Source organism: Bufo gargarizans, chromosome 1, assembly GCF_014858855.1.
Source record: "Bufo gargarizans isolate SCDJY-AF-19 chromosome 1, ASM1485885v1, whole genome shotgun sequence".
Taxonomy (NCBI): domain Eukaryota; kingdom Metazoa; phylum Chordata; class Amphibia; order Anura; family Bufonidae; genus Bufo; species Bufo gargarizans.
In genome coordinates, this window is record NC_058080.1 from 302,981,482 (window position 1) to 303,004,050 (window position 22,569).

The 22,569-nt window shown below is 47.6% G+C and overlaps 1 protein-coding gene across 2 annotated transcripts in view; it reads right to left on the bottom strand.

Annotated features, from left to right (window-relative positions):
* RASGEF1B (RasGEF domain family member 1B) overlaps window positions 1-22,354 on the bottom strand; it is a 49,405-nt gene extending 27,051 nt beyond the window's left edge. The window contains exons 1-3 of one of the 2 annotated variants that reach the window (XM_044305016.1): window positions 22,154-22,352; window positions 8,751-8,933; window positions 7,606-7,728 (exon numbers count right to left, since the gene is read on the bottom strand). In XM_044305016.1, the coding sequence (XP_044160951.1) occupies window positions 7,606-7,728; window positions 8,751-8,927 (300 nt within the window). In that variant the 5' untranslated portion in view covers window positions 8,928-8,933; window positions 22,154-22,352. Of the gene's footprint in view, window positions 1-7,605; window positions 7,729-8,750; window positions 8,934-22,153 lie in introns of both variants that reach the window. The other variant, XM_044305006.1, reaches the window with a different exon arrangement.
* Between the last annotated feature and the right edge of the window lie 215 nt (window positions 22,355-22,569).

Consider the following 22,569-nt stretch of genomic DNA (forward strand, 5'->3'; position numbering starts at 1 on the left):
AAGGACGAGCGCGTCGGCGCCGTATGCCTTCGGGTCCCGTGCCCTGGCCAGGTATAGGGGGACCTTGTGGTTGAATTTGGAGGCCATGAGGTCCACGTCGGGGCGACCCCAGCGAAGACAAAGGGCTTCGAACACCTCTGGGTGCAGGGACCATTCTCCCGGGTCGATGGTGGACCGGCTGAGGAAATCCGCCGCCCAGTTGTCCACCCCCGGGATGTAAATCGCAGATAAGGCCGGCACGTGCGTCTCCGCCCAGAGGAGAATGAGGGTCACCTCTTGCATCGCTGCCTCCCTGATGGTTTATGTATGCCACAGCCGTGGCATTGTCCGATTGGATCCGAACAGGGTGGCCCCTCAGCAGATGGGTCCAGTGTCTGAGGGACAGAAGAATCGCCCTCAGTTCCAGAATATTGATTGGAAGTCTGGACTCCGATAGAGACCAAACGCCCTGGACGGACCGGGGAGGGAAAACCCCCCCCCCCCACCCCCGTAAGCTGGCATCTGTGGTAATCACCAGCCAGTTCAGTGGAAGGAAGGACTTCCCCCTTAGAGGGATATGCAACCACCAGCCGAGGGAAGCCCGAGCCAGGGGAGGCAGAAGAAAGGTCCTGTCCAGACTCCTCGGTGATTTGTCCCAGGCCGACAGAATTGCCCTCTGAAAAGGTGCGGGATCAGAATTGTGCGAACGGCACCGCTTCGAAACAGGCAACCATCTTTCCCAACAACCGCATGCTGGATCTGAGGGAAGGGCGGTGATGACGGAGGAGACTGCGAACCGACCCGCGAAGGGCCAGACGCTTGTCCGACGGAAGGCGGACCTCCGCCAACTCTGTATCCAGGAGCATCCCCAGGAAGATCAGCCGTCTGGAGGGGGTAAGGGAAGATTTGGGGTGGTTGATAATCCAACCGAACCGCGTCAGGGTCTCCAGAGTGAGTTCCACACTGCGGGATGTCTGAGAGAAGGAGGGTGCCTTGACCAGGATGTCGTCCAAGTATGGGAGAAGAAAAACACTTCTTGAACGTAGAAGGGCCAAGACAGGGGCCAGGACCTTGGTGAACACTCGAGGAGCCGTCGCCAGACCAAAGGGAAGGGCGACGAATTGGAAGTGATCGTCCCCCACCGCGAAGCGCAGGAAGCGGTGATGACATGGAGCAACCGGAACGTGGAGGTATGCATCCTGAATGTCGATTGAGGCCATGAAATCCCCTCTTTCCAGGGAGGCCACTGCGGACCTGAGAGACTCCATCCGGAATCTCTGCAGTCGGAGAAAACGGTTCAGGCGTTTTAGGTCCAAGATCGGACGCACTGAGCCTTCCTTCTTGGGAACCACAAAGAGGTTCGAGTAGAACCCCCTGAACCTTTCCGTCGGAGGCACGGGGGCGACGACACCCTTGTCCATTAGAGAGTGAATGGCCGCGAAGAAGGCGGCCACTCGTACGGGATCTCGCGGAGGACGGGATCGGAAGAAACGGTCTGGCGGAATGGACGCAAATTCGATTTTGTATTCGCAAGATACAATCTCGAGCGCCCATGCGTCTGAGATGTGGGCCCGCCATACGTTCCTGAATAGGAGAAGGCGGCCCCCCACCCGGGTGGGTGGGGGCGCACCTTCAGGCAGAGGGCTGCTGGCCTGTGGGAGCCCGTGCAGGCTGGGACTTGCGCCAGGTAGGTTGCGTCCGAAAAAACGGCTTCTTGCGTCTATCCTGGGCTGGGCCAGAGGAAGAAGAACTGGCCGCGGGTCTAGACCCGGTGGGCTTGCGAAAGGACCGAAAACGGGACGAACCAGCGCGACCACGGGGGGCGCCCATTGGCCTGGACTGGGGGAGGTGAGTACTCTTCCCACCCGTGGCCTCTGATATAAGTTCGTCCAGACGGGTTCCGAACAGGCGGGAACCCGTGAATGGTAGGCCGGCCAAAGAGCGTTTGGAAGCGGCGTCCGCCGCCCAAACCTTCAGCCAGAGTTCCCTCCTGACAGAAACTGCCAGGGCAGAGGAACGGGCAATGAGGGCACCCGCATCAAGGGAGGCCTCACAGACGAATTTTCCGGCCTGAACAATTAGTTGGGCTAAGGAACGGAGGTCCTGAACAGGGACGACCGACCCTAACTCCCGTTCCAGTTGCAAACCCCATTCAGAGACCGCTTTGCCAACCCAGGCGGAGGCAAAGACCGGTCTAAGGGCCGAACCAGAGGCAGTAAATATGGCCTTGGAGAGGGATTCCGTACGACGGTCCTCAACAGACTGGAGGGAAGATCCGTCCTGTACAGGAATAGTAGTGCTTTTGGACAGGCGAGCCACGGGAGGATCAACCTTAGGCGGGGATGTCCACGTGGTCACAGAATCCGCTGGAAAGGGATAACAAATGTCCAGCTTTTTGGGTGTAATAAAACGGACGTTAGGCCGAGTCCAAGCCTTGGATACCACAGAAGAAAAATCAGCGTGTATGGGAAAAACCTTGGAGGCCTGTTTGGGGCGGAGAAAGGACACGCCGGCCTGTTCAGAGCTGGGGGGGTCATCGTGTAGCTGAAAGGTATCACAGATGCTAGTGACAAGATGCCCCACCGCGGACGCCAATTTGGACGGAAGCTCTGAGTCCATGTCCACCTCCGAATCCGCCAGTTCTCCCTCAGAAAGCGTATCCCTTTGAGAGGATAGACTTGACTGAGCTCGCACGCATGGCGGAGAGAGCGAAGCATCTGGAGAAGATGTGCGCTCAACCCTTGAACGTTTCTGAGTATGCCGGGCCCTGGAAGATTCGCTGGGAGGCAGGGAACCAGTGGGGGCGGCAGAAACGGTAGTCCCAGCGGGTGCGACAGGGATTGTGGCAGCCTGCGGGAGAGGCGGTCTATCCACGAGACGGCCCACTACGTGTGTAAGGCTTTCCACCGCCTGAGACAGAGACCTAGCCCAGTCAGGGGGTTCAGAGGCACCGGGGGGCGCAGCGGGAAGCGGGCCCTGCACCGGGGCCTGACATGCAAGGCAATGCGGCTCAGATTGCCCACGCGGAAAAAGTTCCTTACAGGCGGTACAGGCATGGTACCAGGGTTTGGGGGCACCTGTGGGATCTGACATGCTGAAGTGTGGTTGTACTCTAATATAGAGACCACAAAGGGTTATAGCAGCTATGACCAGGAGGGTTAGGAGAGGGTTAACTGTCCTACCAGTGCCTCAGAAGAACGTCAGGAGATGGCCCAGATCAGCAGCAGCAGAGAAGCAATGAACAGCAGTGAGCAGCAGAGAGCAGCAGAGAGCGCCCACAGAAGCCGAGCGATGTACACAGGAGGTTAGAGTCCCCCACCGTGTCCCAGCTTCCCGTCAGGAGTGAGGAAGCGCGGGAAACCTCAGCAGAAAGCGCGGGGAACAAGCTCCGCCCCCTCCAGCGCTTGAAATGTCTCCTGTGAAGGAGAACGTAGCTCCGCTCCCAAAATGACACGCGCGTAAGCCCCGCCCCCTGCCGGGACCGCTAAGCCCCGCCCCCCGGTCTCGGCGGGAAGGGGGAGAGAGAGAAGAGAAAAAATGGAGTCAGCCCCGAATGAGGGGGAGGGGGGGGGGGAGAGAAAGATAGCAGCGTGGGGGGGAACGGCGTGGGGGTGCTGAGGATGCTGCTGTGCTGCATTGTCCTGCAGATGAGCGCTCAGAATGAGCGACCACGGGTGCCCCCCTTACCCAGAGGGGTAGATGCTGCAGATAGGGACGGGGTATGGGCTGGAATAGCCATCTCACCGTCCGACGTCTTCACCCTCAGTCCTTTCCAGCAGGGTCGCCCCTTCAGCCACTGGCACCGCAGTGGCAGGAAGCTGGAAGAGGGGCTTGTCGTGCGGGCGACCCCCTAGCTGGCGGGATGTAGGGGAGCCATTGCTGCCCAGATCCTCCTATTGCTTCTGTGGGGGAGGCAGCAGTGCAGATAAGTTGGCACTGGCGCAGCTCAACCCCGGGAGAGCAGAGAGGTCTAATGCGTCTCTGGTATCCCTAGGAAAAAATAAAATAACAAAATTAGAAGAAAAAGTAAAAATAACAAGGAGAAAACAGCCCTGCAGTAGCAGGGAGTGTCTTGCCTCCTTGGACACTAAGCTAAAACTGGTAGCCTCTATCTCCAGGCTGAGGGTATAGCTGATGGAGGAGGGGCTTAACAGTTTTACTTAGTGTCACGCCTCCTAGGGAGCTGAGCTATACCCAAGGTCTGTGTCCCCCAAGGAAAATGGGCGAGAAAATTATTTTTCAGCTGTTCAGTGTCAGTGAAACACGGACAGCAAAAAACAGACACACGGACCCAACATGGATCCTTCACGGATGCATCACTGACAACCTTCTCACAGATTTAATCACGGACAGACGAGTGAATGAGGCTTTATACGTGGCATTGTAAGTCAGCTAATTAACTTCATTGGAGCTCAGCTGCAATACAGCACATGACCTGTGGACAGGTGTGGTGCACTTTAAGAAAGCAGCCATATTTTTCCTTATCCTGGACAATCCCTTTAAAGGTTTATGCACACAAACAATATATATGGCACCGGCCATGTGTTCACCGTATCGCGGATGTGGACCTATTCACTTGAATGGGTCCACAATCTAGAAGATATTGTGCGGAGGCATGGAGTGGAAGGCCATGGAAGCAGTACGGAGCGTTTCCGTGGCATTTTGGTCCGTGCCTTTGCACCGCAAAAAATAAATAGAACATGCTTTATTTTTTTTGTGGTGTGTACGGATCGCAGACCCATTCACCCAATGGGTCCGCATCAGTCAGTGCAGGCCACTTCGACGGTGCTCGTGCTCACTGTGTTCAATGCACAGCAAGGGCGGGACACGTTTGTGTGCATGAGCCCTAAGCGTTTCTACAAAGTCAGTCACTGAAAGTGGCCTTGCGTTCAGAAATATAGACTTAAATGTATAAATCACAAGTTTTACTGACCAGTTTCCCACAATATCAATCTGCTAAGCTCCTCCTGCTCTATAACATGTTGCCTGCAGACTGCACTGCATTTCACAGAGACAATTTTCTTTAAAACTGCACGATGTTTATAATTTCCATCAGTGGAGGAGGGTTTAGATTATTCCAATAGTAGGCAATTTTCATTCTAGTAGCCACAATTACATGAATGACAACTACTCTAATAGTTTGGGGAAATAAGTCTAAGGCTACTTTCACACTTGCGTTTGGAGCGGATCCGTCTGATGTCTGCACAGACGTATCCGCTCCTATAATGCAAACGATGGCATCCGTTCAGAATGGATCCGTCTGCATTATATTTCAGGAAAAAAAAAATCTAAGTCTGAAAGTTAGTCAGTCAGACGGATCCGTCCAGACTTTGCATTGAAAGTCAGTCAATGGGGGACGGATCCGTTTGAAATTGCACCATATTGTGTCAATGTCAAACGGATCCGTCCCCATTGACTTACATTGTAAGTCTGGATGGATCCATTTGGCTCCGCACGGCCAGGCGGACACCAGAACGCTGCAAGCTGCGTTTAGGTGTCCGCCTGCTGAGCGGAACGGAGGCCAAACGGTGCCCTACTGATGCATTCTAAGCGGATCCGCATCCACTCAGAATGCATTGGGGCTGTACGGATCCGTTCGGGCCACTTCTGAGAGCCTTCACAAGCGGAACCCCGAACGCAAGTGTGAAAGTAGCCTAAATCAAAGGAGAGTAAGGCCTGAGCTATAGTGAGATTGGGATATTACATATTTGAGTAAGAATTAGATTAATTGAGTTCCAGATCGGTTTGATGTCTCTGCATTCCCACCATACGTGCTCCATATCAGCTTTAGCTGCTGAGCATCTCCAGCAGACGTGGGATGATAGGGGGTACATCTTAGATAATCTGTAGGGTGTATAGTACCATCTGTAAAGGATTTTCCTGGAGTTTTCAAGATGGTTTATACATTTAGAAGAAACCCATATAATAGAGAATGCTGTTTCCCATTGTTCTAAGGAGATATTCAAACTTAATGTAGAGTCCCATTTTTTTTTGTAAAGGGGTCAGTGGTGAGTCTAATCTACGCCGTCAACAAATGCCTGTATGAAATGTTCAATGCTTCCATATCCAACAAACAAGCCAAGTTTAAACTCGCATGGGATTATTGGCTTCACTCCAAATTCAATACAGTCCTAACAGATAAGTGAAGTACAGATGTACTTAACACTACTTGTCACTTACCCCTCCTTTGTTTCTATTACCGTATTTTTCGCCGTACAAGACGCACTTTTTTCCCCCCAAAAGTGGGGGGAAAATAGCAGTGCGTCTTATACGGCGAATGTAGCTGATTTTGCCCAGTTTTCAATGATACACCCGCCGCGATGCCGTGCGGCGGGTGTATCAGCTGTGAGGGAGGAGGGGCTGGGGGCGGCATCTGCATTAATAATGACAGCGGGGCCCGTGCAGTGACTATTCTACTACACGGGCCCCGCTTACTGTATAATCATATCTCTCTAATAGTTCATTGTTGTATGCATGTAATCGCATAATGAGCGCTAATGAGCGCTGTGTATTACCGTACTTAAAACTAGCAGCGCTCGCCGTTCGGAGCAGAGAGGAGGCAGGAGGCAGGCCGGGAGTCATACGTCACGCGCCTGCACCGCCCACTTATGAATGAAGCAGGCGGCGCAGGCGCGTGACGTATGACTCACGTTGCAAGCGCCCATCCTCCCGGCCTGCCTCCTGCCTCCTCTCTGCTCCGAACGGCGAGCGCTGCTAGTTTTAAGTACGGTAATACACAGCGCTCATTATGCGATTACATGCATACAACAATGAACTATTAGAGAGATATGATTATACAGTAAGCGGGGCCCGTGTAGTAGAATAGTCACTGCACGGGCCCCGCTGTCATTAAAGCAGATGCGACCCCCACCCCCTGTATTGAGGGTCATTCACTACAGGGACACTTATGGAGGGGATCTGTGGATGACAGCATAAGATGCTATATATGTGTCATCCACAGATCCCCCCCATAACTGTCATTCACAGATCCTCATCCTCATAACAGTGCCATCCAGAGAGGATCCCCCATAAGTGTCACCCACAGATCCCCCATAAGTGTCACCCACAGATCCCCCATAAGTGTCACCCACAGATCCCCCATAAGTGTCACCCACAGATCACCCATACCAGTGCGTCACCCACAGACCACAATTAGTTCAAAACCCACCAAAAGTGCACCTTTTGGTTCAAAATATATTTTTTCTTATTTTCCTCCTCAAAAACCTAGGTGCGTCTTATAGGCCGGTGCGTCTTATACGGCGAAAAATACGGTAACTTCCCCTTATTCTCCCAATGTTACTTATAGTAATGTTCATATGACCTGCTCTGTTAATTGCTAGGTTGATAATGATGGCACCATGCAGAGTTTATAATAAGATTTATAATGATGGTTAATACTATAGACAAAACATACAACTTGTATTCTGTATATAACACTTGCCTGTTCTTTTTCTTCTGAAAACAATAAAACATATGTATAAAACTGCACAATGTTGTATAGAAAGTGAAGTGGCATTGTTACCCCAATTAAACCCATGTATGCGAATCTTCACGGATCCCAGATACTAAAACAAAAGACAATTAGCTATTGTTTAACTAGTCTGAGACCTAGGAGTCATCTCTTACCTTATCAGTTCCTGGTTCATTTAGCCTCTGCTGCTCTACACAAACATGACAGACTTTAGCCATTAATTCAAAAGGATGGATGAAAAGGCGAGAACTGAGAAGGAAGGTAAAGATGTATGTTCTCTGAGGGGGAAAACAACAGAATGTTAACAGATACAGAAATCTTAGCAAACGCCAGTGTGTACAGTACATGCAAATATCTACTGGGAAAATGGCCCTACGCCATAGACAGCAGTCGGCTGAATGCTATACCTTCTAACCCTCCATACACATAATGCTCTGCTGAAAGGGAAAGTCAGCCTCGGAGAGAAACCTCTGGCATCAGCTTATCTCCTGTGAGAACAAAGGACTGGGCATGTTGAAATCAAACCGATAATCTTAGGCTACTGTCACACTTGCATTTTGTGCCGATCTGTCATACATGGATCCATTCAGATAATACAACAGTCTGCATCCGTTCAGAACGGATCCGTTTGTATTAGGTCTTCTATAGCCAAGATGGATCCATCTTGAACACCTTTGAAAGTCAATGGGGGACGGATCTGTTTTCTATTGTGCCAGATTGTGTCATAGAAAACAGATCCGTCCCCCATTGACTTACATTGTGTGTCAGGGCAGATCCGTTTGGTTCAGTTTCATCAGAAAAGCAGCGTTTTGGCATCCCCCTCCAAAAGCGAAATGGAGACAGAACGGACCCAAACTGATGCATTTTGAGCAGATCCTATTCTATTCAGAATGCATTAGGGCAAAACTGATCCGTTTTAGACCGCTTGTGAGAGCCCTGAACGGATCTCAAAAACGGAAAACCAAAACGAGAGTGTGAAAGTAGCCTAAGTCGTATGGCCACCTAGACTCTACTATAAGAAACTTCTCTACTTGTGACTCCCTTTGTATTGGTTGAGCTGGTTATTCCTTGTACAGGGTTCTTCCACAACTGAATGGAAAATTATTGAATTGTAGCTTTATGCGATTTATTGAAAGAAAAAGCCATACGAAGCCAATAACTGCTTGTGTCTGCCAGCCCAAGTGTTACAGAGATAAGCTATCTGCATGTTTCCTGTGCTGAGAACGTTTCCTATGTCCGCATCCAAAGTGTGAAATTGCATGCTTGACAACAGATTTATTTTCGGCCTCCTTCAACTTACATCCGGATAGTAATCAACGCTGGGCACCAAGTGCTGGATGAGGGCTTCAAGGGATCCAGACAGCAAGTTGTTATCTTGGTAGTACAGGTCCGAACAACTCTCTTCTTTGGATGGATACAAGTTCCGGTTGAAAGTACCACTGTCAAACATGGCTACCAAACCTGGAGTTTGCGGCATTCGTTCCTGTAACACAAAGAAGAAAAATACATAAATGTATGGCAACTACAAGCCCTCTCACATTTGCTTCATTTGAAGAGTTCATCTAAGTTTACTCAGAATTTCTGAGGAAACACAAAAGGAGACAACAGCTTGAGGCAATGGAAAAAAATAAAAAATAACTCACAGAGGTGCATTAGCATCTACTTGTTCTCAATTCTAAAGGAACAGATGCAGCCTCCTACCCCCTTTATGAGGCTGTTCTCTAAAAGAAGCTCGGTTTGGATGGTGGACAATACCCCAAAGCAGACATCTGAGCGAAGTAACAGCCTGCAGCTAAGTACTTTCCTTCCATCTGTATGGCATATCTCTCAACAAAGGAGGTCACAATGAGCGCTTGGTGGGGGAAAGACTACTAAGTTATTAGCCGGATTCCTGGGGACAAAATGCACCACTCACACACTTCAAGCTTCTGGCCACAAACAGACTTATTCAGATCTAGTCAAGAACGACACGCCTCAGCGAGCAAACAATCCGAAAGATCCAAAGTCCGCGACACACCACTCGTGACCCGTATTATTATCATCTCCTACAAACTAATATTTGCATTAAAGTAAGGGGAAGGCTTATGGTCATTTATAAAAAAACGTGAAGTTGTGTTCCACATCTGCTCAGTTGTGGGATGGGGCCTGAATAGGACATGTGTCTCAGCTTACTGTGATATAAGAAGCCCAACTGTTTTACAGCCAGACAGATTCAGGGCCAAGTATGAAATGAGACATTCTTCCCGAGATTAGACAGCTGGGGTATGGGGACAAGGCGGTCTGACTGGTCATTAGAAGTGCAGAAGAGCAAAGGGACAAATACATGTTTCCTATGTGAGATCCTTCTGGCCAGAATAATCCTCCTGGGTGAGCCAGGTCTAAACATCAGACCCAATAACCTCAGCATAAATGTCTGAGCCCTGTATTACAATAGAAAATAAAAACCATCTTAAGAGAAAAAAAAATAAAATAAAATTGTGATGGCTGCGGGGCTGGCCAGCTCTTCCATGGACTTCAGCCAGCCACAATTGCATGACTATGAAGCTCTGGTGTCAGTAAGTATACGTCTCATGCGCAGACAGAAATGTCATCTCTGCTCAGAGCGCTTTGAAGTCAGCGCAGTATCTCATGGACCATGTATGAAGACTGCATTTGCCTGCGAGGGGAAATTACATAAAGCTTCGTTCACTGTAATAGAATAGGAGCCTCTTGTTGGCGCTCTATTATAGTATTATAGGAAGACTGGCAACCTCTCCAGATTAGTAGCTTTCAAATCAAACCAACCTACAGTGTCCAGGTTAAGTGCAGCATCTACCCCCCATTGTCTCCTTCTAGTGAAATACTAGCAATGAATGAGGTACATTAAAAAGCTGAAAACTACAAAACAACATCCAAAAGGTTCCCATCACCATTACGTTTTCTGTTCTGACCCGTCAGAAGATCAGAATACAAACAAAAAAAAAACTGATCCTTTATTCTGAGCAGCCGTTTTAGCCATTTCCATCTGAGATCTGTTATTTTAGAAGGGAGGAAAAGTCCTCCACAAAGGACCTTTTTCTGGTTTGTTTTCAGTTCTTCTGGTGGATCATGATGTGGACTTACCCTAATATTGCTGCCAACCAAATTGTAATAAAGGCCTCCATAGGAAACCTGACAAAACCAAATCCATTCCTTCTCCACAAGCTGACGGCAGAGACAGGAGCGGTTGCTACACACTTCCTTCAGAGGAGCACACAGCACGTGCACAAGCTAAGTCAATGAACACATCAGCCATTACTAGATCATTGTGAAATATGTAAATATGTGTGAACCATGGGGAGCGCTGGCAAACAAGGAAATGAATGGAAATGCCTTACACTACAAGAAGGGCAGGGGTGGTCATCTCCACAGTAACCAGCAATGAGGAAGTACCCACAGCAGTGCTCATCATACTACTATCATTTGGTCATATCAATTTTCTGGGGGCTATTAGACCCCCTGATGTCATACATGAGTAAGGTTAGGTTTTCCATCTCGCACTCTTTTCCAGTGATTGTGTCCGAGGTACCTGGAAGCTTTTCATCTTACAAACCACATTTCTCATATATCCATATGATGACTGGGGATCCATGGCTGGGTGACCCTGAGCCTCTGTTCCAGGGAATCAGTGGTCACACATTTGGAGATGGCTGGACTCGGCTATACTACCTCCATCGAGCCCATAGAGAGGCAGTGCATGTGCATTACAATTTACTACTGCTCCATTTAAACTCCCTGAAACGGGGGCTCTGGACCACTGTTCTGGTAATGGTGAGTGATCACATATTTATGGAGAGGAAATAATCCATCAGCTTTCATAGCAATGACAATCCTGGAGCATATTCTCTTGGAACTCTGATGTGCCAGACCTCTATTATTCTTCCTAGAAATGTATGAATACCAGGTGGAATAACAGAGGAATTATGAGAAAAGATGCTCTTATTCCACTGCGATGTCAGGAGAGGTGGCAGCTCCCAATGCTTCTGAACACGCTCTACCAGTTATGGAAGTTGGAGTCAGAACAGTACGTATGATCCAAATTGTGGATGATTTCACAAGACAGGCGAGCACACCTCCATAGACACTACTGGATAGTTCCTTGTAGGCTCACGTGGGGAGAACAGGGTGTACAAGGAAACGCTGAGATTGTTTCTGCTGAAGTAAGCGCTGGAAAACGCTGAGATTGTTTCTGCTGAAGTTTGCTCTCCACCTCCATGTCTAGACAGGACGAGAAAGATTGTGACAGCACTCAGAACTAGACTCAGGCTGACAAGACACTGAGAACGGTATAACTAAATATGAGGATGGGCGGAAATAGACGCAGAGAAAGCCTGGAGAGCGAATCAAGATCATAACTGCCGTGTGCCACCGCACATCAATGAGAATACACTATACACTATTGGGGACATTTATAAAGGACTGGCTTAGTTTCCCAAAGCAACCAATCGGATCCTACTTTTCATTTTGGGAAATGAAAGGATCAAATCTGATTGGTTGCTATGAGCAACTAAACCAGTTTTCCGTCACACTGGTTTTGATAAATCCCTCCCAATATCTTCTGTGCTGCGGTGGAATATCCAGCAGGCTATACAGGGAGCCTGTTCTGGCACATAGGCTGGCTGTCAGCGGGACAAAAACCTTTTGCATGCAATGGTTTTATCCATCTGAAAGCCAAAAAGTGGCTGGATCACTGCCGTAACCTATTATAGTCAATTGGGATCTGGTGGTGAACTGGAGAATCCAGCCTGCTGGATCTAGTGCTGCAGATGTGAGCATAGCCTTACAGAAGCCACACTACTGACTAAAAGGACAACTACAAAGGCAGGATTCAAGTAGTGAACTCATTGCTATACTTCATAATAAATCCATGCCCAAATGCCTGCATTTATCTCAAGTGGCCATAAAGACAGTTAGGTCTCTTTGAGACGGGCATCCCAGATTCGCTCCGGATGCATTGCGGGAAACCCACGCGGGTAGGCACGCAATTTCAGTCAGTTTTGTCACACTCGTGAGAAAAAAAAAAAAAAACTGACTGTGGTACCCATAACTGAACCCAGACTTCTTAACTGAAGTTCGGGTTAGGTGTTCTATTCATTTTATTATTTTCCTTATAACATGGTTATAGAGGAAAATAATACCATTCTTAATAGAGAATGCTTACTAAAATGTGCCTTGAGGGGGTTAAAAAAATAAAAATTAACTCATCTCATCCACTTGTTCGGGCTGCCGGCTTAGTCTTTCAGGACCTACAAAAGGACCTTGATGATGTAATCACGCTCACCACGTGGTGACGTCAGCGCAGGTCCTGCTGAACGAAGATTGATCCTTCTATCTTCATTCAGCAGGACCTGCGCTGACGTCACCACGTTGTGAGCGTGATTATGTCATCAAAGATCCTTTTGCAGGTCCTGAAAGAAGAAGAAACAAGACTATGCAGGCTGCGCGAACAAGAGGATGAGGGGAGTTTATTATTATTTTTTTTTAACCCCTCAATCCACATTTTAGTTAGCATTCTGTATTAAGAATGCTATTATTTTCCCTTATAATCATGTTATAAGGGAAAATAATACAGGGAATACACTTTAATGGTGTCTGAGGTTGCTTTCATCCCCATCATCTCCTAGCAACCATGCATGATTAAAAAAAAAAAAAAAAAAAAAAAATATCGCACCGCATCTGCACTTGCTTGCGGATGCTTGTAATTTTCACGCAGACCCATTCATTTCCAAGTGGCCTGTGTGGTGTGAAAAAAGCAGAATATAGAACATGCTGCGATTTTCACGCAACGCACAAGTGATGCGTGAAAATCACTGTTCTTCTGCACAGCCCCATTGAAGTGAATGGGTCCGGATTCCGTGCGAGTGCAATGAGTTCACCTCACGCATTGCACCTGCGCAGAATTCTAGCCCATGTGAAAGGGGCCTAAGACAACTAAGGCTACTTTCACACTAGCAGCATCATTCTCCGACAGGGGAACAGCCTGCCGGATCTGCGCTACATGCTGTAGTTTTATTTCAGCTGCCTCTCAGCATGTTTGCCGTGCTCCGCTCTGCCCCAATTATAGTGAACGGGGCCGGAGCGGACATCCGGCAGCATGGTGCACTAGCGGTAGCTCGGATCCGGCAGGCTGTTCCCCCACTGGAACCTGATCAACACAGTTCTTCTGGAGCAGATTTCTCTTCAGGTATTTTCCAGCCAAAGCCAGAAGGGGATTCTAAATGAACCATAAATATAAAGGAATGACTTCTCCTTCCTGCTGGATTCACTTATGGCTCTGAAAAACCTTCTCCTAAAATACCTACCCTTAGCTTTAAGCACAGAAAAGTGAGCAACTAGAGCCATAAGTTCAGGGAAATAATGAGAGCAAGTGGTGAGGGCCTCAATTTTCATCTTCTCCTGTGTAGTCGCAAAAAACATTGGTCTCTCGCAGACTATTAAGAAATATAAAATTACTTAAGTTGCAATTTACTCCAAGATAAAGCAAAGACCAGCTTGATAAATCCGGGCCACTGTCTCAGGGCAGTGTAAATATCACCAGCTACTGGAAGAAGCCATGGGTTGGCCACTGCACCGTGACACCTGGTAGCAGCATGTGCATACTTGTGGTATTTTACACCCAAACTCTGCTCAGCCTGGAAAAATAACATCCAAAAATAACTACAAAAAGCAGACGTGTTAAATGTGACACAATAATGTGGACCTGGGAATGACTCTAGTGTCTGACACACTTACCGGACATACATCGTCACCCCTCCTTGGACGCAAAAAGTCATACACTGTACTAAATAAAGAGTCCCGTTCAGGTTTGAAAAGTGCATTGAAAGAAGCTAAAAGGTTAGAACTGACATCACTCACTTCTAGGATTCATACAGGTCAGATTACAGCGAATGGTCAGATCCCAAGATTTTTTATTTTATTTATATTTTTCATATCTGAAGGGTTTCCCAGGTTCTAAGACTACTCTCCCGCTACCTCAAATGGGATAGCATAAAAAAAAAATACTTACCACTTGAAGGGGTTAACTGGGGATAGGTCATCAATATCAGATCAGTGGGTGTATGACTCCAGATCAGCTGATAGAAGAGGCCGCTGACTCACCTAATGCTTCTGTCTCTTAACAAGCTAGGTCATGTGACTGAGGAACGTGACGTCACTGGCCTAAGCGCTCATGGAGCGCCATAGCCTCTTCAAACAGCTGATCAATGGGGGTCTTGGAGTCAGATCCCTAGATAACCCCTTTAATCCTTCGGCTAGCGCTGCTGCGGTCTTCACCTCCAGTCTCTCCCGCTTTACAGGCTGCATCAGTGAAGAAGCTGTAAATGACAAGTGACCACTGCAGTAGGGTCGTTTCGATACCAAAATGCGAAAAAAAATAAAACACCAAAAAAAGCTGCGTGCATTCCGCATTTTATGGAACATCCAGCTCATAAACGAACAGTCCGATTCTATTTTTTAGAGGGGACAAAGTGACTAATAGAGGCAGGGTGCTGGCTATGTGATTCTGCCGCCTCCTGTATTTGTATTAGAAGTTAACTTACATTGGTGGCACAGTGTGCCCACCCCTCCTCCGGCCCTCTGTTTATTGGCAGCGCGGCACAGAGGGAGGGAGAGACTGCGCGCTCATGTTCTGTAATTCTGGACTGCGCAGCCCAGTATCGAAAAAAATGGAAATGCCGGTATTGTATCGAAACCGGTACAAAAGTATCAATTGGCCCATCACTGGCCATAGCAGTTTTGTGTCATATATTGCTGAGACCAGTGACTGGCTGCAACAGTCACATGCCATGAACTGCTATGTCACCAATGCAGCTGGTGGACAGAAACTGGAGGTGGGGACTGGAACTACAACATTAGAAATGGGATTAAATAGGACCCTTGCCCTCTACTGACATGTCTATTTCAGCAACTACTTTCTTCCTCCTTTTAATAACAATTCTTGAGCATCTAACACTATGATGTGCTATTCCTTTATTATACCTGCTAGAAGTTATGAATTAATAACTAACAGTCTACAATAAAAGGTCCAGCTGGGCGTTTCCAGTTGGGGTGTGTGCACAGTCGGACACTATCCTAACAGTTTTGCCTGTGTCAGACTGTGCACACCCCCAACTGTCATCACCCTTCTGGACTTCTAGCAGGAATAATAAAGGAATGGCACATCATAATAGATACTCCAGTTATAATTACAAGGGGAATGCAAGTGGTTACAGGAGAGGTGATGGCCTGTGTGCCAGTATCATTACGCTCAGCACTATGGAGAAGCAAGCTCGCTATAAAAAGCCAGATCCTGATTCCATTGTGATGACTGGATGTGGACCTAATGAAAGCTAGAGCTTCTACTCCTAGTAAGGTGAAGGGAGGTGCTGTTGGAGCTTCTCCCAACATGCTGCGAAGGCCAAGAGTCCTCTTGGGGCCTTTCAAACGTAAACCTCTGAAGTTAGATCACTCCAGAAAGCTGCACCAAAGCCATCTACCATAAGCTTTTCACAGAGCAGATACAAAGCAGACTGGCCCGGGCCCAGTGCGTGCAGACACAGCCACACAGATGGGTCATCAAACATTCATGTCCCTATTCTACACTAGCTGTTAGTAGAGGGGATGAACAGCTTCTGATCATACGCACCATGGGCTGCACACGGCCACATACATCCCTTACACAATATGAAATAGACAGCATAAGGGTGCACTCATGACCGTATTTTCGGTCTTCATCCAATCTGCATTTTTGGTGGATTGCAAGAGGACAGATTAATTTCTAGGGGGCTGCATATAATGTAGACAGCACACGGATGTCATCCATATGCGGCCGAGCTGCAAATGATTGAACATGTCTGCGAAACAGACAAGAATAGACATGTTGCCCGCAAAAAGTGCACATGGACAGCGTCCATATCTCCTCAAGAACAAAAGATGGGGGGCGCTATAGGCATTAGAGCCATCATCTGTAACCTCCAAAATCAGCATTTTGTTATATCTCCATGAAGTCACCCATCACAGGATGAGACTCCACCAGCAGCCCATATGCAGCTTATGGGATGTAGAATATTACAGGATTTGCTCACGATTTTGTCTGCATTGGATTAGTATCAGGGGTCACAATGTATCCAAGAAGAGCGGCTTCTGTAACATCGCTGTTTATCCGGCAGGGAATTAATCCTCTCCAGGAGAAGCGTGAGCAGGGATCCCACCAGAGTCCACAGAGCGACTGTATGGTTTCTCTTCTCCACAGGGATTCAATTGTTCTATACCCTGTAATTGTCTGGTATATTATAGACCCGGCATGCTGTGCATCTCCTCGCCTCTAACAGAAGAGCTGAGCCCTACTTTACAAAGCTTCATGCTGGTTTGCCCTTTAGTAAATTATCCATTTTCCTTATTCAAAACCATGCATTGAGTAATTACAAGAATCAAAGCGCTCTACACTGGGTGGCACTGTCCCAGTGTACTCCTTCCAAACTGTCCCACCAACCATCTCCATTCTACCACTGACCCACAATGGGAGTTTTGAAGCTTGTCTGGTCAGACTAACGAGACAAAATAGCATTGGAGGAGTAACCTGAGCATAGCAGCAGGAGAAGCTCAGAAGATTGATATATAGTCTTATGGGAAAGATTCAGTATAATGCTTATTCTGGGCTTTGAACTGAAGGCGGTCCCATCAGTGATTGACAGCTATCTCTGTATACACAGCCATAGAGGGAAGGCTGTCAATCACTGATAGAACCTCCTCCTGGACTTCAAAGCCCAGAATGAGCAGGAATTGAAGTGTATAAATTACAGGTTAGGGTCCATTCACATGTCCGTGGTGTATTGTGGATCCGCAATACACCCAGTCAGCACCCCCCATAGAACTGCCTATTCTTGTCCGCAAATAGGACATGTTCTAATTTTTTGCAGGGCCGAAGCCCAGAAGCTCGGGGCTGCATTCCAGAAATGCGGAGAGCACATAGTGTGCTCTCCGCATCTCTTCCGGCCCCATAGAGAATGAATGGGTCCGCACCCGTTCCCGATATTGCGGAACGGATGCGGAAGTGTGAATAGACCCTAAACTGAATCTTTTCCTATAAAGCTATACATCAATCTGCTCAGCTCTTCCTGCTGTATAACATGCCGCCTTCAGTTTAGATTCCATGGTAAACCTGACAGGTTCTCTTAGGCCTCTTTCACACAGGCGAGATTTCCACGCGGGTGCAATGCGTGACATGAACGCATTGCACCCGCACCGAATCCGGACCCATTCATTTCTATGGGGCTGTGCACAGGAGCGGTGATTTTCACGCATCACTTGTGCGTTGCGTGAATATCGCAGCATGTTCTATATTCTGCGTTTTTTCACGCAACGCAGGCCCCATAGAAGTAAATGGGGCTGCGTGAAAATCGCAAGCATCCGCAAGCAAGTGCGAATGCAGCGCGATTTTCACGTACGGTTGCTAGGAGATGATCGGGATGGGGTCCCAATCTTTATTATTTTCCCTTATAACATGTATAAGGGAAAATAGTAGCATTCTGGATACAGAATGCATAGTACAATAGCACTGGAGGGGTTTAAATTTTTTTTTTTTTATAAAATATATAGAGATAGATAGAGATATATATAACCTTAATCCACTTGTTCGCGCAGCCGGCATCTCTTCTGTCTTCTTCTTTACTGTGTACAGAAAAAGGACCTGTGGTGACATCACTCCGGTCATCACATGATCTTTTACCATGGTGATGGATCATGTGACGGACCATGTGATGACCGGAGTGACGTCACCACAGGTCCTTTTCCTGTACACAGCAAAGAAGAAGACAGAAGAGATGCCAGCTGTGCGAACAAGTGGATTAAGGGGAGTTAAATTATTATTTTATTTTTTAACCCCTCCAGCGCTATTGTACTATGCATCCTGTATTAAGAATGCTATTATTTTCCCTTATATCCATGTTATAAGGGAAAATAATACAATCTACACAACCCCTGTGAAGAAGTTCGGGTTTGGGTACCAAACATGCCAATTTCTCACGTGCAAAACGTGCATGTTCCCGCAACGCACCCGCACCTTTTGCCGTAACGCCCATGTGAAACCAGCCTTAAACGTTTAGAATCCACCTCTGGTCTTCACTGAACACATCCAGAGACTGCCGTGATGTCTGTAGACTTGTAGACAGAAAATTAGATTAACGTTGGCCAAACGAACTGCAGCAGGACTGGACAAGCATCTAAAGTGTACGAGGTCCTCCAGATGACAGCTATCCAAGGTCTATGGTCAACTTAAAGGGAACCTGTCACCTCCCAAAACCATCTCAAGCCGCCAGCAGTACCTGAGAGTAGTGAGCAGTGTGTTTCTGACGATCGTTTTCTTCCTGAAGGCAGATGAAGCAAAAGCTCTGAAAATGTTATTTTAGCCCCTGCCCACACGCTTCAAGTCAAGGTAACCGCGTCCCCTTCACTGCCCCTTCACTGTAACCGACAGCGCTTATGCCCGACAGGAGGCTGGCTTTGCTGAACAGCCGGCTGTCAGTCACAGTGAAGGGGACGCGGTTACCATGACTTGAAGCAAGAAGGCCGCTGCCTCCGTGACTTCAAGCCTGACTAGAGAAGAGCATCGGCAGGGGATAAAAGAACAGCTTCTGCTTCATCTGCCTGCAGGAAGAAAATGATCATTACAAACATGCTGCTCGTGGCTTGGTATGTTTTTGTGAGGTGACAGGTTCTCTTTAACACTGAAGATAAGACACAAAAAACATCTAAGGGTACCTCCACACTAGCGTAGTTTTCCGGTATTGAGTTCCGTCACAGGGGCTCAATACTGGGGGGAGAAAAAAAAAAAAGAAGAGCAGTTTTAGGCAGCATGCACACGACTGTTGTGTGTTTTGCGGTCCGCAAATCACGGACAGCCTTTAATATAACTGCCTACTTGTCCGCAAAGCGCAAACAAGAATAGTACATTTTTTTGGGGGTGGGCCACGGAACAGAGCAATGGATGCGGACAGCACACAGAGGGATGTCCGCATCATTTGCGGCCCCATTGAGGCCTGTGCATGAGGCCTTATCCTGATGCATTCTGAATGGAGAGTAATCCGTTCAGGATGCATCAGGATGTCTTCAGTTCAGTCCCTCTTACGATATTTGACTGGAGAAAATACCACAGCATGCTGCAGTATTTTCTCCGTCCAAAATTCCGGAACACTTGCCGGAATGCCAGATCCAGCATTATTTTCCATTGAAATGCATTAATTCCGGATCCGGCACCAAGTTTTCTGGCAAAACGGATCCAGTTTTCCGGTCCGGTATGCATGCGCAGACCATTAAAAATGCAAAAAAATATTATATACACACATCGGATGTTTTTTCAGATGACACCGGAGAGACGGATCCTGTGTTTCAATGCATTTGTTAGACGGATCCGCATCCGGATCCGTCTACAAATTCTATCCATTTGAACACAGATATCCGGAAGGCAGTTCCGGTGACTGAACTGCCTGCCGGATCTTCACAACGCAAGTGTAAAAGTAGCCCAGCTTTACTACATCAGATTCTCCAGCTTCGAAAAACACCTTCATCTTCTACTATTTTGATGGCTTTTAAAAAGTCCTCAAATGCTAATTTATCTGCAATTATCAGGAGAACTAATCGGTGCTCATCCTGAGGGGATCCAAGCTTTAATGGAGATTTGGAAGACAACTCTTGTTTGTGGAGAAACAATTGCCAAAGCTCATTCTCCTGTCTGAAAGAATCCAGCCCGGACCTTCTTGTGTAAAGTCCTCTCACCCACACCATGACACAAGCCATTCATTAGCTCCACAAAGATCAATCAGGGGTTTCCATGTATTCATTTATCTGTGCTGATGACATAAATGCAAATACAAAAGCTAATAAGAAGCCAAAGGATGGAGACTGAGTCACCGTCTGTCCTCATTTTTCATTGAACGCAAGAATAAATACTGGCCAGAGATCATACATTGCTTTTAGAAGATCTGTGAAGAGTAAGGCTGGGCACAGATGTCACAAGTCAGGGCTACCACCCTCCAATAACAATGGGACCTGCTAACTATGAGGTCATTGAATCCCAGAAGATCCTTCGTGGTGGGCTTCTGGATGGATTTTGAGACACTAAATCGGTCTCCAAAATCAACTTGTTTCCATGCTGATTTTGGAGGCAGATTACATCTGATTTTTGGCATCGCTGATGACTTTTTTCTTCTTAATGATTACCGGTATATTGCCACAATAAAACTCTTCGATGGGGGACATGCTGCTTCTTGAATTTTCCTTCAAGTAAAAATATGTGCAGTATGAAAGACACCAGGTATGCCCTTTGAAAACAATATGAAGCTTTTTTTTGGTGCCTAATACGAGCATTCTGCACGCCAAAATATGCTTCAACTTTAGCCAAGTCATCACCGTCTCGCCAGACATGCGTGGTACCATTTGTGGTCTGGCAGATGCTTCTCCGCCACCTCAGTTTAAAGGAATATTCTTACCCCAACCATCCACAGCAACCCGCACTGTGCCTTTGCCTTTGTAGCCAAAAATGTTTTGCCACATCCTTTAGGCATCTGTTGTGCTCTACTTATCACCACAACCCCTCGGTGATCAGATACTGGAGAGTTCCCTTCAGAATACACACTGTAAGAGTCCATTCACACTTCTGTAGTGCATTGCGCATCCGCAAATTGCACCCAGCCGACACCCCCCATAGAAATACCTATTCTTGCCCACAATTGTGGACACGAATAGGACATGCTTTATTTTTTTCCCCGGAGCTGCGGACCGGAAGATAGGGACCGCGCTTCGGAAATGCGGAGAGCACATCTATTCAGTCCCCACAGAACAAATGGGTCTGCACCTGTTCCACAGAATTACGGAACAGGTGCGGACAACACTTGCGGACATGTGAATGGAACCTACCTGGCACAAGACAGTTTACTTTTTCGGCTGGTACATGCCATTAATCTGTAAGTTTATAGCTATACATTTTGGAACTGAATACCGTACATATTCCCTAATGAACCATGCACACAACCGTAATTTTGGTCTCCATTTTTTGCAGATCGGATGTGGACCGTTTCATATCAATGGGGCCACAAAAAGAATTAGACAACACACCGTATGTTCTCCACATCGTATGTCTGTTCTGCTGTCCCGCAAAAAGGATATAATATGTCCTATTCTTGTCCTTTTTGAGGACAAGAAAAGGCATTTTTTACATAGGGCAGAACAGGTAAATGCAGAGGACACACGGCCGGTATCCGTCATATGGATACGGTCGTGTACATGTACTCATATTTACTACTGGTCTTCTGAAGGGGGGAGATTGCTCCTGCTCATGGTGGGGACGATTCCACTAATACACTGGCAAGTGTCTCCAGACCCTAACATATGAATGAAGAGGACCTCAGGTTTTAACATAGTAAAGGCAGTGGAGGAAGTGGTATTGTATAGCCGTGGAGACTAACACCTCAGTCATCCGCTTCTGTTTCCCATGAATAAATCTAGACCTGAAGAAAGTGTCCTAGTAGGAAGGAGCGGTGGCATTCAGGACCCAGTGTACCATAAACAAACCAGTAATACTTCCACATCATCTCCATTAATAGAGCAGATTACACTAGTCACTGCAGCATCCCCATGACATGATGTCATCCCAACTATAACCCCATAGCCTCTCCACACAGCCCCTATCTGCACACCCCTCACGCGCCATACCTGGGAGTCTGACTGATGCGGAGTACAATCACTGTGGTAACGCGGCGTCCATGTAGGGGGCTCCGATTACTAATCCTGAGGTGAAAGCGCGGGAATTCCCTCAGAGCTGCCGGGCTAGCTCCATGCACCGAGCGCTGTGTACAGACTGCCTGTCCCTAGCAATGTGCACTTGTTTCTTTGCTTTCAAAGTTCACTCCTCCTGCCTCTCCTCCCTCACACGTCAGGGCTGAGGACTCCATATTCCCTTCTACTCCACACATCTCCTCCCATCACAAACGCCTCCCCCCCCCTGCTTCCCAGACATTGTGATTCACTGGCCGGCCACCCAGACAGCTGCATCGAAGCCCCCCTCCTCCATCATTCCAGTTGTAGCCTGAGGGCCACTGGGGAGACAGGCTGATGACTGCAGAGAACTG